The sequence below is a fragment of the Equus przewalskii genome, chromosome 12, assembly GCF_037783145.1.
Source record: "Equus przewalskii isolate Varuska chromosome 12, EquPr2, whole genome shotgun sequence".
Lineage (NCBI taxonomy): Eukaryota > Metazoa > Chordata > Mammalia > Perissodactyla > Equidae > Equus > Equus przewalskii.
In genome coordinates, this window is record NC_091842.1 from 16,212,022 (window position 1) to 16,225,276 (window position 13,255).

A 13,255-nucleotide genomic window follows, 5' to 3' on the forward strand; every position below is an offset into this window, starting at 1 on the left:
TCTAGCCGTGAGGGAACAGGTTTCGCATCCTGCCTGCCTGCTGCCTTCCTGGGCTTTTATCCAAGACTTATTTTTGGTGGACCTTAGGCTCTTCCATTCTGGAAGAGAGAAACTCCCACATTGCAAGAAATCATCATTTTAATGGGCCTTGTGGCCAAAGCAAGTGAATCACCCTTGAGGGTAAATGGAATTTGCTAAGGTCTCAGGTTCTTCTCTGTCAGTTCTGTCTAGGGACATATTTGAAGGCTTTGTTACCATGGCACCTAGGCTCTGAGACAGGGCTATGAGCAATTTTTGGAGAGAAATAGAGAGATTTCTCCCTGGCTTTCATTTGAGCCAAGTGGATGAATTGGCTTCTTTTGCTTCAATAATTCTGGAACTGCAAGGCACCCCTGGGGGCTCTGGGCTCCCATCTTCATCGAAGCATTAATTAGCTTGTACTACTACACAGACACCATGCAGCCAAATTTTTGTTTAGCTGGCAACACTGTTAACACCTAATAAATATGCCAGGCTGTATTCATTCTAAGGGGACGGGATATCATTTTTGCACTTTTTGTGTAGAGAATAAGTCACCGTCTAGGGCTGAACAGACAGCTCCTCAGATGCCTTTCCGTTCTGAGATGCCGTGACTGTGACAGGTTTTCTCCAGTGCTGGGTCACGTCCTCCACATCCCAGATCCACAACGCCCTTGCCGTCTGGGGAACAATATCCTGAACTATCAATTGAGTTAATAGGGTGTTGGGAGGGACAACCCCCCGCTGTTTAATCTATATTCCTGAAGGAATGTATACTTGTTTATAGGAACTTGGTCAAAATGCAAGGGATTATGGATTAGTTGTTAGTAAATTCGTTCAGGCCTTGTTTATACTTCCATTCTGGAAGGTAATCTTTTCCAGTGTAAGCAATACTGGATTTTGCCCAAAATGGCTATTTGGGGAAACTTTTAACTGATATGTATAATTTACACATACTTGTTAAATTCAGCCACTTTCATCTTTCTGTGGGGCACTAATGCCTGAAATAAACTAAAGATGCTTCTTCAGATGACCTTGGCCAATCTCTTGTCTAGAGCCAAGCCTGCCTCCCAGAGAGCTTGCCTCCTCGGCTCTCAGCCGCATATTAACAAGCTGGCTTGATGCCCTAAGCTCTTAGAAATACTGTCCTTCCCTAACTCACATGTACACACTCTCCATCTCGCTGTCTTTCCCTCTTTCCTTTCCCAGCTTCCGTCAAGGAAAGGATGTGAGGCATCTTAAAGAAATACATATTGTTTAAGGCAAATATGAAGTAGAGGAGAAAATGTGGATAATGGGAAAACCAGAGGAAAGAAGACCACTAAGTTAGACCTGAGTTCCCTAGCGGGTAAAGTAAAGACTAATAGAGGCAGTTATAAGGTTAATCATGTCCAAAGCCATGAATAACCCTAGCTTTTCCTGGCACTGAAGATTGAGAGAAATTGGAGGACGTCATCTCCCATAACCAAATGTAACTCCCAACAGTGAGTTTCCCAGGGCCGGGCTTTATAGTATCCTTCAGTGCAGGTCCGTGGCAGCTAACACATTTTCAGGAAGAGATTCTGCAATGGCCCAAAGCAGTGCAGCTCAGATATGCAACTTCATGACAGCTGCTCCTAAGCCAAAGATTATAAAGTGTACAGTTTCTGGAACAGTGTTTCTCAGAGTGAAAGCCTTGCCCCCTGAGATGCTCTATGAAGAAAGTATTCTGTGGCCAAATGTTCCCCTCTCAGAGCATGAGTGAGCCCATGAACATATTAATGGCTCTTAGTCCTTCAGTAAAGAACCTTGCTTAACATTTTTTACCTTGGCATTTCTCCAAACTTATTTGGTTGTAGAACCCTCACCCTCCTGGCAGTGTTTCGTGCTGTTTCTAATACTGTGTGTCAGCATCTTTAAAAAGTGAGATCTCTTTTTGGTGGTGGCCAGCCTAGCTTGGAAAGAAGAGACGGGGTGACTTATGGTCTGCTTTCTAACAAGCACATTTCTTTTTCACCAGTGTATTGCCTGAGTGGACGTCAGCCATGTCCTTACTTTAACATTCTCAGGGGGTCCTTAGGCAACTAGGAGCCAATTGCGCTGTAGAAGTTGGCTTTCTGTGAAATATAATTCCATTATGTTTGACTTACTAGGTGCTGCACACCCAACTGGGACTCCTTTTGGGCCACCTCCTCATCACAGCAACTTCCTTAACCCTGCTGCCCACCTTGGTGAGTTGCCATCAGTGATGGGAAATGATGTGTGTATTCCGGAAAACCTTTGTTTACTGCACTCCTACTGCACTTCCTGGCAAGTTGGCCAGTGTCGTAGACACCTCACTTACTACTTAGGGGGATGAGGGTCTTCTGGTAGAAGTTTGAATACAGGCCATCCGTCTTCAGGATGTCAGCACCTCTTACACCACATTTTAAAGTCGTAGATCTGTGCTCAGTGGCTGCTCTGTCTGAAATTACTGAGGGTGCAGTGGATGAAAGCTATGCCCTCGTACCTCAGGGAGTCCACATTTACAACAGCCTGCTCCTGCCCATTGGAGGAAGATGGTGAATTCCTGCCCCATATCTAAGGGCACCCCCAGGAGCTGGAAAGAAAGACAAGATGATGATATAAAGAGACATTACACATTATTTTCATCACTTCACATTTCACTGCCCTATTAACATGTCTCTTCCTAGTAAAGGCGCATGCTTTATTTGTGGCCTTTGTTTATTTGATGTTTTCTGCAAGTGTACAAGCAAATACAGGCAATGATATGCCCGACGACAGGGTCTATAACACGTGTACCTTCACAATTTTATCATTGAGAGATTTATTTTAAGATGTCATCTTATTTCTATTCTGTTAGAGCCTACAGAGCACATTCCCAGAAGAGGAGAGACAGAGCAGGAAGGCGTCCTAGAACACTGTGGCCTGAGTAATGCTCCCCACCTGGCAAAAGAGAAATGGGGCAAAATGCACAGTTCTGGAAAATAGCTCTCATAAATATTTTGCTAACTCAATGCCTAAATTCAAGTGCAGTGAAATCCTTTTGCATAATCTGGTGGGAGAAGTGGGACAGATCAGGTCTGAGTATAGAGAGGGTAAGGATCCCACATCACTTTCCCCAGTTCCCAGGAAGCTCTTATGCCCCTCACTCAATAGCGGAACCATTTCCTTCTTCCCAATCTTGTTTGCAGAGCCTTTTAATCGGCCGTCTACATTCACTGGCCTAGCAGCAGTTGGTGGCAATGCCTTCGGGGGACTTGGAAACCCTTCAGTTAGTGAGTACCTCTAACTTTTAAAAATCTGCCTTGGACTATTTATCTCTTCTAATCTGTCTGTGGCTCAAGACCCTTCTAAATAAAAGGAAACTATGCTCTGGGGAAATAAATTTAGGTTATATCATTGCAAAAGCAGGCCTACACAATGGAGTTAGGTATCAGTTGAATTCACATCAAAACCAACATTTTAAGGATAGCCTACTGTTAATATATGTTACTGAGGGTCAGGAAAGGTAATGTAGTTGATTAAACTCCAAACAGTTTGCTTAAGTTCATAGTTTCATCCATATTCCATCTCTACTATCCCAGACTTTAGCTATAGCTCCCATTAAAAGTGAAAACAACTTTTAAATTTCATTTGCCTTTGGCATTAGATTGAAAAATCTCCGTGAAGTAGCAGGCAAACCATACCAGGCTCGTGATAGTCAAGGGTTGGCTTGACTAACATTTTGTACTCTATAATATGGGAGGACTATGGAGTTTTGTACTACTCAGAAGTCTGTATAGACCAGGAAAAGAGTCGCAGAACCTGCTCATGTTCTAAACATTATTAGGTCACTAAATACTCAAGTTGTTTTCTTTCGTGCCATCCATGTATCATATTCTTGGGGTACAGGAGGCCATAAATGCAGCTCCAAGCATACCATCACAGTTTCAGTTAGTGTGGAGACGTTATGCGTCTGTGTATGTCAAGGCCCTGTCTGGTCTCTGATGATACTTGTTTTAGTTTGTTAAAGTTATGGAAAGAGGAAGAGTCACGTTGGCAGGATTGTAGTGGGCAGAGGATAACCCTGAATTCTACTCTGATTTGAACATTATTAATCTAAGTCACACCATTAAAATACACCCTTCTGCATGCTTGGGACTTTGCATGCGCCAGATATGTTTGATTAGGTCATCGTGACACCTGTTTGGTCCCTTTCCTTTTTAATCTCCCTCCTCCCACCCCTTTGCCTTTGGTTTAAAAAAAAGCTGAGAGCTACCTCTCCAGTGTAGGACAAGAGTTCCTCTAATGAATTTGTTAATCTCCTTTCCTTTTCCAGCTCCCAATAATATGTATTCATTTTAACTCTGAATGCTGTTAAAAGTTTTTTGGTAAGTACCTTCATTACAGCAGATTATACAATTTCTCTTAAACCTTTTTGTTCTCCACTTCACCATTTCAGCACCCAACTCAATGTTCGGCCACAAGGATGGCCCCAGTGTGCAGAACTTTAGCAACCCTCACGAACCCTGGAACCGGCTGCACCGAACGCCTCCGTCGTTCCCGACCCCTCCGCCCTGGCTGAAGCCAGGGGAGCTGGAGCGTAGCGCGTCCGCTGCAGCTCATGACAGAGATAGAGATGTAGATAAACGAGACTCATCTGTTAGTAAAGATGACAAAGAAAGGTACGGAAAGAAACCCGTTGCTCTCGAGTCCCACTGGGGGAGCCCGCTCTGTGCCAAGGACCGGCCATCCACCCTCCCTCTCCCAGCCTCGTGCTCAGCTGGCCCCGTCGCCTCCACTCCTCACACAGCCAGGGCCCACACCCCAGGCCCCCGGAGCCCCGAAGTGCTCACCCTCTGGCCCGTAGTGCCTCGTGACTGTAGAATAGAATCACAGCGTAGCAGAAGATTCCTGAGTTAGAAGCAGCTACACATGTAAAAGCTCCAAAGTCCCTGTGAGCACTAATGTATCCAGATACGAGTCTTTCTCCAAAAGACAGTGAGCTGGAGCTGTGAGCCGAACACACACAGCATGAATCAATACCATCTTTGCTTTCCAGTTCGTGCAGTCCATTAAATCATCCATAGGTTTTGCTCTCTTTCTCTCTTTCTTTTTATTTTCTTTTAGAAAGTCATGTTTGTATTGTCTCATCATATTTTTCTCAAATTTTGTTCAAACTCAAATCCTGGGCTCACAGATGACTGATAAAATTTTGCTAACCTAGATTTAGAGAAACATCAACAAGCATTTTTGGTTTTGGTTTTGTTTTGCCAGTGGATAATTAATTTTACTAACCATTTTGATCTCTGTACTTGGTAACTCATGCCTAAAAAAGAAGTTGCCTTAAAGAGGAAAATGTCTTACAGTATTTTTTCTGAAGAATGTCATAAGCATTCTTGACAAAGTGTCCCTGTTTTTTTCTTCAGGCTATTTTCATTTTGAGCGAATTGATAAGGAATACGCAAGATATGCTAAACAGAAAGCACTTAATAATTTCCTTTTAGTACTTAAGACTCAAATATAATCCAAATCTTTAATTTTTATTTACAGTATATACGTATAGTGTGTGTGTGTGTTCGTGTGTCCGTGTCCGTCCGTCCTAGTGATTTTAGAAAATTCAGCTTTGCAGTCTCTAAATGTGGCAGTAAGTAGATATTCATCATAGACCATCATGCTAATAGATTTTTTTCTTATACAAGAAAAAGAAAAATTTTCCTTCAATGTAGTATGATGATAATCTCTTAGCCAATGGGAAGACCGATTATGACCCTCAGCTCTGAGCTGTAAACTGAAAAAGTGAGGCACACCTGCAGTGGGCATAGCTCAAACCAGGGCTCTCTTTAGACATGTCAGTGAAGAGAAAACAGGATGTGGCAGCAAACCTTTTCACAGTTTTTTTGATGGAGTCAAAATGGCCTCGGGTTAAAATCAGGAAACCTAATAAAATATACTCTTCTTTATCTTACCTTTTAAAGATGTTCTTCTTCTTAGCTTTTGCATGTTGGCTAACAACAAACTTTGTAGGGGAGACCTTAATTCTCACCATGGCTGCCTCACCTTCTGAGCTGTCACTGAGCCGGCATGGTGTCCGGCTTCTCTCTCTACCTTGGCTAAGTCTGTCTTGGGGCTGTCCCTAAGGCTCGCTGGATTCTTAGTCTGACCTCTTCAAGTTTTACCTTATTGTCATTCTGTTGCTTTACATTTTCCGCCCAGTACTCGTAAGCCCCCGCCCAAGACAGGTCTCTAAATTATTCTTCCACATTCCCTTCACAGATGCTCTTGCGGTTGTTCTCGATTTCCCCATGAGGTTCTGTGTCTATGGACCTGCTTTTCCTCCTGGCTTCCCTCCGCCTTCTCATCAGATTTTAGCTTTCTTATTCTTCCTAATGCAAAAGTACTTTTTGCAACCCGAAAGTCCTGAAATTGTGGTTTCCTTTCACACCCTCCTGTCATACTACATCTTGGAGATTGCTCCATATCCACCTTCTTTACTCTGGAATCTTCTTTTATCCAGATGTCGGGAGAGAGGAGCTCCCTCCCATATTATTCATGTTAAACTCTTCCTCCCACCGGCTTTGTATTGTTAATTGGACGAAAGGTTGTATTCATGTTTGGGCTCTTAAAGCTTTATTCATGATACTAAATGATCCTTAGAATCTAGCCAGACAGGTTGTATTGCCACGTCACTAACTTATTGGCCACATTGGTCCATTTCGGCTTTCTGAAAGCCCTTCCTCTGTGGTCTTGATTGAGGCACGTGACTCAGACATACAGAAAGAATTCTTTTTCCCCCTCAGACTGCCCCACTCACCCTCATCCCTAGCACTTCACCCCCATAAAGCTTCCTCTACAATCTAGGTCAGTCGGACCAGGGTGGCTGGTATCCGGCTGCCTCGATGACCACGGGAAGCAGCCCCGAGCCTGTCCTTTTCACACCACCATCTCATTGGCAGCCCTCGCCAGGCCGACAAGCCCATTTCATTTGCTTCCTTGTTTCCCTCTTCCCCACTCAGGGAAAGTGTTGAGAAGAGACACTCCAGCCACCCTTCACCAGCACCTATCCTCCCGGTGAGCACCCTGGGACATAACCGCAGCTCCACTGAACAGATCAGGGGTCATTTGAACACTGAGGCTCGAGAGAAAGAAAAATCCAAAGAGAGGGAGAGAGACCACTCGGAATCCCGTAAGGACCTGACTGCCGATGAGCACAAGGCAAAGGAGGGCCACCTACCTGAGAAGGATGGCCATGGCCACGAGGGGCGAGCCGTGGGCGAAGAGGCCAAGCAGCTGGCCCGGGTGCCATCACCCTACGTGCGGACCCCCGTAGTGGAGAGTGCCAGGCCCAACAGCACCTCGAGCCGCGAGGCTGAGCAGCGCAAGAGCGAGCCAGCCTACGAGAACCCCAAGAAGGGCTCAGAGGTCAAGGTGAAGGAGGAGCGCAAGGAAGACCATGACCTGCCTCCGGAGGCCCCACAGACCCACCGGTCTTCAGAGCCACCTCCTCCAAACTCCTCGTCCAGTGTGCACCCGGGGCCCTTGGCTTCGATGCCCATGACGGTGGGGGTGACAGGAATTCACCCCATGAACAGCATCAGCAGCCTGGACAGGACTCGCATGATGACTCCTTTCATGGGCATCAGTCCCATCCCTGGGGGAGAGCGGTTCCCGTATCCTTCTTTCCACTGGGACCCCATACGGGACCCTTTGAGGGATCCCTACCGAGAACTTGACATCCATCGGAGAGACCCGCTGGGCAGGGACTTTCTGCTGAGGAACGACCCTCTCCACCGTCTCTCAACTCCCCGGCTCTACGAAGCTGATCGCTCCTTTAGGGACAGGGAGCCTCATGACTATAACCACCACCACCACCACCACCACCACCCTCTGTCTGTGGACCCTCGGCGGGAACATGAGCGAGGGAGTCACCTGGATGAGCGGGAGCGCTTGCACATGCTCAGAGAGGACTATGAGCACACGCGGCTCCATTCTGTCCACCCTGCCTCCCTCGATGGACACCTCCCCCACCCCAGCCTCATCACCCCCGGACTCCCTAGCATGCACTACCCCAGAATCAGCCCCACCACGGGGCACCAGAACGGACTCCTCAACAAGACCCCGCCCACGGCAGCGCTGAGTGCACCTCCCCCGCTCATTTCCACGCTGGGGGGCCGCCCAGTCTCTCCCAGAAGGACTACTCCTCTGTCGGCGGAGATCAGGGAGAGGCCCCCTTCCCACACTCTGAAGGATATTGAAGCTCGATAAGGAGAGCGTAGGACACGGAGAGGAAGAAGAACCTACACCCACACAGCACCAGACTTTAACCAGAGGGCCCGAGCGAGCGAGCGAGCAGACTCCGGCTTCCTTATTAACACAGACTGCGGGGCTCTCTGAGAGGTCCCCACCTCTTCCCTTGTAAAAAATGTATAGACTCAGTGCAGATTTTGAAATGTTTTTGTATATTATACGTTGAAATTTTTCAGATCTTTTAGCCAAGTCATATGTTCTCATGTCTCCTCCTCTTTTGGGTTGTCTTATAAGACTTTTTGATTTGAACCAAAACAGTGAAGATGACAACACACACCAATTTGGTAATAATTGGGGGGAAAAGAAACAGTCCACACAATCCATCAGGCAAAGCTCTTTCAGATGAGAAGGGAAGGCCGTGTACATAGTTATGTAAAAAAAGATTGCTTCATGAGCTAATGGTTCATATATGCAAAAGGGTAAGATGAAAGCTTTACTTTGTACAAATGTAAATAGATAAAGATTAAGTAACATAATACATTAATACTTCTTAAAATGTGCTATTTGCAAACTTAATTATCAGTGAACACAGTTGGCTATGGCTGTGTTCCCATATATCGTTATAGACAGCTAAACCCTTCAACTATGCAATGAATGTTAGGGCTTTTCACAAAAGCCTGCCTAACTCAAAGGAGCCTTTTCAAATCCATTTACAACATACTTAAGGTCATATTTTCCCTGAACAAGCGCTTACGTGATATGACTCTGTTTTCCTTGCTTGTTTTTTCAAATGGAGAAACATCCTATTTTGCAAATTGGACCCCAGGCTGAAACTTTGCATCTGAAGTTGCTGCTTGTGGGCTCTGGGGGTAGAGTACAGCCCCGGAAAGGTAACTGAGGACATGAGCAACCAGTGCCAGGGAGGATGGGAGTTGTCAGATGCCAGAATCAGGGGACACAGACAGGTCGCCAGCATCTCGTCACCATCAGTCACGTGATTTCACACACACCTCATGTGGGAACCATGCGTTTTTTAGTGTGTCCTCTTTCATATCTGTACACACCTCCTCGTTTTGTAATGAGATTTAATTACACCCAAACAGATCCTGAAAGAAAGCTTCAAGTTTTCTCAGATGATGGATATGTTTTCACTGTGTGCGGTAACTGATGGATTTAAGGTGCACATTTCCTAATGTGACTTGTATTCCAGGTGGTGAGAAAGTCTGGGAATAGCCGTGACAGTCAGCCACGTGGAGCCGTGGAGAGTTACAGAGGGTGAGAGGTGGCAGAGACAAAGTCTTGCGTGTGCGTGTGTTTTTAAGTTTGCATCAATCTTAATGTCTCTTCATAATACTTTTATAATACATTAAGCCTCTTGTCTACATATTTGGAGAGAATATGACTTTACTAGCAGAGAAATACAATATATCTTGTCTACTGGACTGTAAAATATATGTATGAAATAAAATTAGTTCCATTTGGTCTTCTAGTATATTAAAGTGCTATCTGACGTTGTTATCCTGTTTTTGCAAAAAAAAAAAAGTTAACTACAGACCATTGTTTCTAATAAGCAGAGAGATCTATTTTAGTAGTAAACTGAAGGTTTAGTTGTGAGCTTCAGATTTTGTGAACTCCAGATGTTGTGCAGTGTTTTGTTTTTTTTTTAAGACAACAACTAAAAAGAAAAAAAATCCAAGGAATATGTACACTGGAACTGTAGTGGTAGCTTTCAGTATTGTAAAGAGATTGTTCTATCCAGACCTTTTTGCTGTTTATCCTGTATGTAATAAAGTCCTTTCTAGATCCTCTGTGGAAAGAAAAGTGAAGCGACTGGATCTTCAGCATGTTCTCATCGGCGGAGCCTCTTGTGTAATGTAAACTGTGCCATGTTATTAAAAAATGTGAACTAAGCTTCCAGCTGCTTGTTTGTGTGAGATGGCCATCATTACCCTGGGGAAGAAGCCATACTTGCAAGACCCAGCTCTTGACAAGGAACGCCTTGAACCCTGCCTGAGCAAGAACAGCAGGCTGACCTAAAATGGCTGGCCACCCTGCCTCACTCAGATAGTGACCTGCCAATTAGTTTCTGTAAGCATTGCACCCCACACAGTCAGTTGTGGGTTTTCTCTCTTTTTTTTTTTTGTCTTAAGCAAAATACTGTTAAGTCGTGATGGGAAGGTACTTTGGGGTTTTGTAGATGATGTGTGTGGGCTAAGTTAGCCAATATCCTCTGTGTCTCAGGCCTCCTTCAAAACTCAGCATTTGCTTTATCTGTGTTGACGACCAATCTGATATAGGGTTCTTCACAACAGTCCTTGCTTCCTTGTTCCTTTGCTCTTCAATCTGTGGACTCAGTCAGTTATATGTTACTTAAGACCTTCCAGATACTTTTTCCTGTGTCGCGTTGAATTACGTGGCATATGCATCATCACTTTGCAGACTTCTCCCTCCTCCTCTAAAATCTGTTTTTTCAAGATGTAAAAATTGTTAACTTTTCTTGTGTCACCCTGATGGAATTGCTGTTTGGATGAGATTGTGTAGGTTGGTATCAGTATCTTACTGGAAAAAACAAACTAACGCTGCCCTGGTGAGCAGGCTGCTGCCTGGCATTGAAACGGAAGTGAGCAGAACCTGTGGGCCCGCACCTGTGACAGTACCGTGTGCTCCTACAGCTCTCAGGGAGGTCTGGGACGGCCCTGGGAGACTCCTGGTTGGGGGAAACGGGCTTGCAGGCTTAGAAAGCTAATGATGGGCAGAACAGGAACTGCTTGAAAGGGCCACTTCACCCAGCTCTGCTTTTATATGTTAATACCTCATTCCCAGACTGGAGAAGATAACTTGAAAAAAGACTAGTGAAAACCTGATAAACACTGTGTTTTTCCAAATGAGGCAATTCTCGGGACATTGCAGACACTCGACATCAGTGGCGTCTTGATTTGCTGTTTCTGGCAGACCTTGCTGCCTTCTATTGTACACCTATTTTCATGTTGCCATCTGCAATGTCAGAACGGAGGAGAGTCAAACTCAAATCAGTCACGGTGTTTAATCCCTGGGGCTTTATTCATCTCAACCTTTGCATATATTCCCTCTAATTACGTTCGGCTCCTCGGCATTGATGGGTACCAGCACCAATTTGATTTTCTGCTAACCTATAGATGCTCTAATTAGCTCCACAGTCTTTGACTGACAATGATCTTGTTATCTTCTAATGGTACATGACAAGTAAAATAGCGAATATAATGATGCAATAATTACCATTTTGGATGGATATTCGCAACAGTATTTGCTGTTTATCCTTTTCCTGCCTCAGTCAAGGTGGATGAGAGGAGATCCGATGTGACTGTTGATGTTATATACATATGTGCCATAAAAAGACGTTTAAGACAAAATTTTGCGATGCAATTAGCCATGCAGTGTGGGCTTCTTGGGTTTATATCCACACTGAAAAGCAAATTAGGCCCCAGTGGCATTAAATCAGTTGAAGGAAAGAGAACAAAAGTGCCATGGGTTTTTTCACGTTATTTTTTAAACTTTGCCGTTGTTTTTTGTGTGAATTGCTGAGCAATTTCTTAGACATGGCAAGTTTCCTTCCAATAGAATAGGATTATTTATCAGATAAAAAATTACATCCTCCAAGACAATTCCACACTGAAATTGCTGGTCTTCCTTGGGCACTCTCACAGGTACAAAGTGAGTTTTTAGAATCTCACATCTGAGCTGCTAGAAGCCTCTGACAAGGAGCTTGGACCAGCAGGCAGGGGGCCTGGAGCCCCCCCGTGCTTTGTGTTCCCAGTGACCTGGAGCTTACCACAGCACGGCAAACTGTCCTAATGTGTAACTGAGGCCAGCTGAACCTACCAAGGGCTACAGACATGCAGGTTGTAAGCCCAGAACACATCGGCCTGAAGCGTCCTGACGTGTGGGTCCCAGAGCCCATGGACACGGTAGACTTGAAGAGAATGGCCCGCACAAAAGAAAGTAACTTTTGTTTTTTTTACAGCCTCAGTTCCAATTACAGTGTCATGAAGATTGTTTGCTAAAGATTTGCTGACGCACTTGCAGACCCAAGGGGAGTGGGTTGGTGGTTCCTGGGTTTCTCACCTGGTTGGAGGGGGGAGTTGGGGCAGGGTCAGGCCACATCCCGCAGGGCATTGTCACAGGTGGGGTCTCGACCTGCTGTCGTACCCACAGTGTTTACCAACTCCATGATGTAGGCAAGGTGGAGTCTGTTTGGAGCCTCCATGTGGCCTGGAAGAGCCCTGGAGCAGAAGCCTGCGTTTGTCTCCCACGCAGGTGCTGGGCAAACAGGTCTCAGTTTCCTCAGCCGTAACGTGAATTTCTTGGCTGATATTTCAGGCTTCTTCAAGCTCTGTTTGGACTTTGTTGGGCCTCAGGTTACTTTTTAAAACTTTGTTTACCTTCTCACACTCTGTACTATTCCCCGTGCTTCTTGGCAGCTTCTGATCTCCGTTTATCTGCAGGATCTCTTCCCTCTTACCAAAGGCCCTGGGGTAAGAATCTGAGCCACCCTGCAAGGTCAAACTCAAGGCCCAGCTCAGTGAAGCCTCCCCTGACTGCTAATCCCTCCCTCTTTGGAAGCCTCCCAGGGTTTAGCCTGCTCTCCAAGCTCCCCGCCTCCACCCTCCACTCAGCCTTCCTGTTCTGGGGTTCCATAGGGCCCTGTCTTCTCTCTCGCAGGATCATCGGCCCCACAGGACAGGGGCCTGAATGGCTCATGTCCCTGGCCAGGCCCTATGCTAGATGCCACAGGCAGGTCGAGGTCACTCCCTGGCTGGTTCTCTGAACTGGGAGACTGCACAGAGCCCTGGCTCTCAAACCTTTGGTACTGTCATCATGATGCAGCACACACACACACACACACACACACACACACACATACCTGAAACAGGTATGATGAAACAATACCTTTGCTGTGTGCAATGAACTCTGATTTTTTTATTCCATTCTCATTCATTTTTGTAAATGCTGGTTGCAACCCACTACTTCATCTCACACCATTAGGAATCAT

The 13,255-nt window shown here is 45.5% G+C and overlaps 1 protein-coding gene across 8 annotated transcripts in view; it reads left to right on the forward strand.

Annotated features, from left to right (window-relative positions):
- The window catches only part of AUTS2 (activator of transcription and developmental regulator AUTS2), a 1,153,944-nt gene extending 1,143,808 nt beyond the window's left edge, over positions 1 to 10,136 (forward strand). For all 8 annotated transcript variants that reach the window (XM_070566472.1, XM_070566469.1, XM_070566474.1 and 5 more), the window contains 4 exons: positions 2,151 to 2,228; positions 3,192 to 3,275; positions 4,442 to 4,664; positions 6,996 to 10,136. In XM_070566472.1, coding sequence (XP_070422573.1) covers positions 2,151 to 2,228; positions 3,192 to 3,275; positions 4,442 to 4,664; positions 6,996 to 8,244 — 1,634 coding nt within the window. In that variant the 3' untranslated portion in view covers positions 8,245 to 10,136. The remainder of the gene's footprint in view (positions 1 to 2,150; positions 2,229 to 3,191; positions 3,276 to 4,441; positions 4,665 to 6,995) is intronic.
- Positions 10,137 to 13,255: the final 3,119 nt, after the last annotated feature.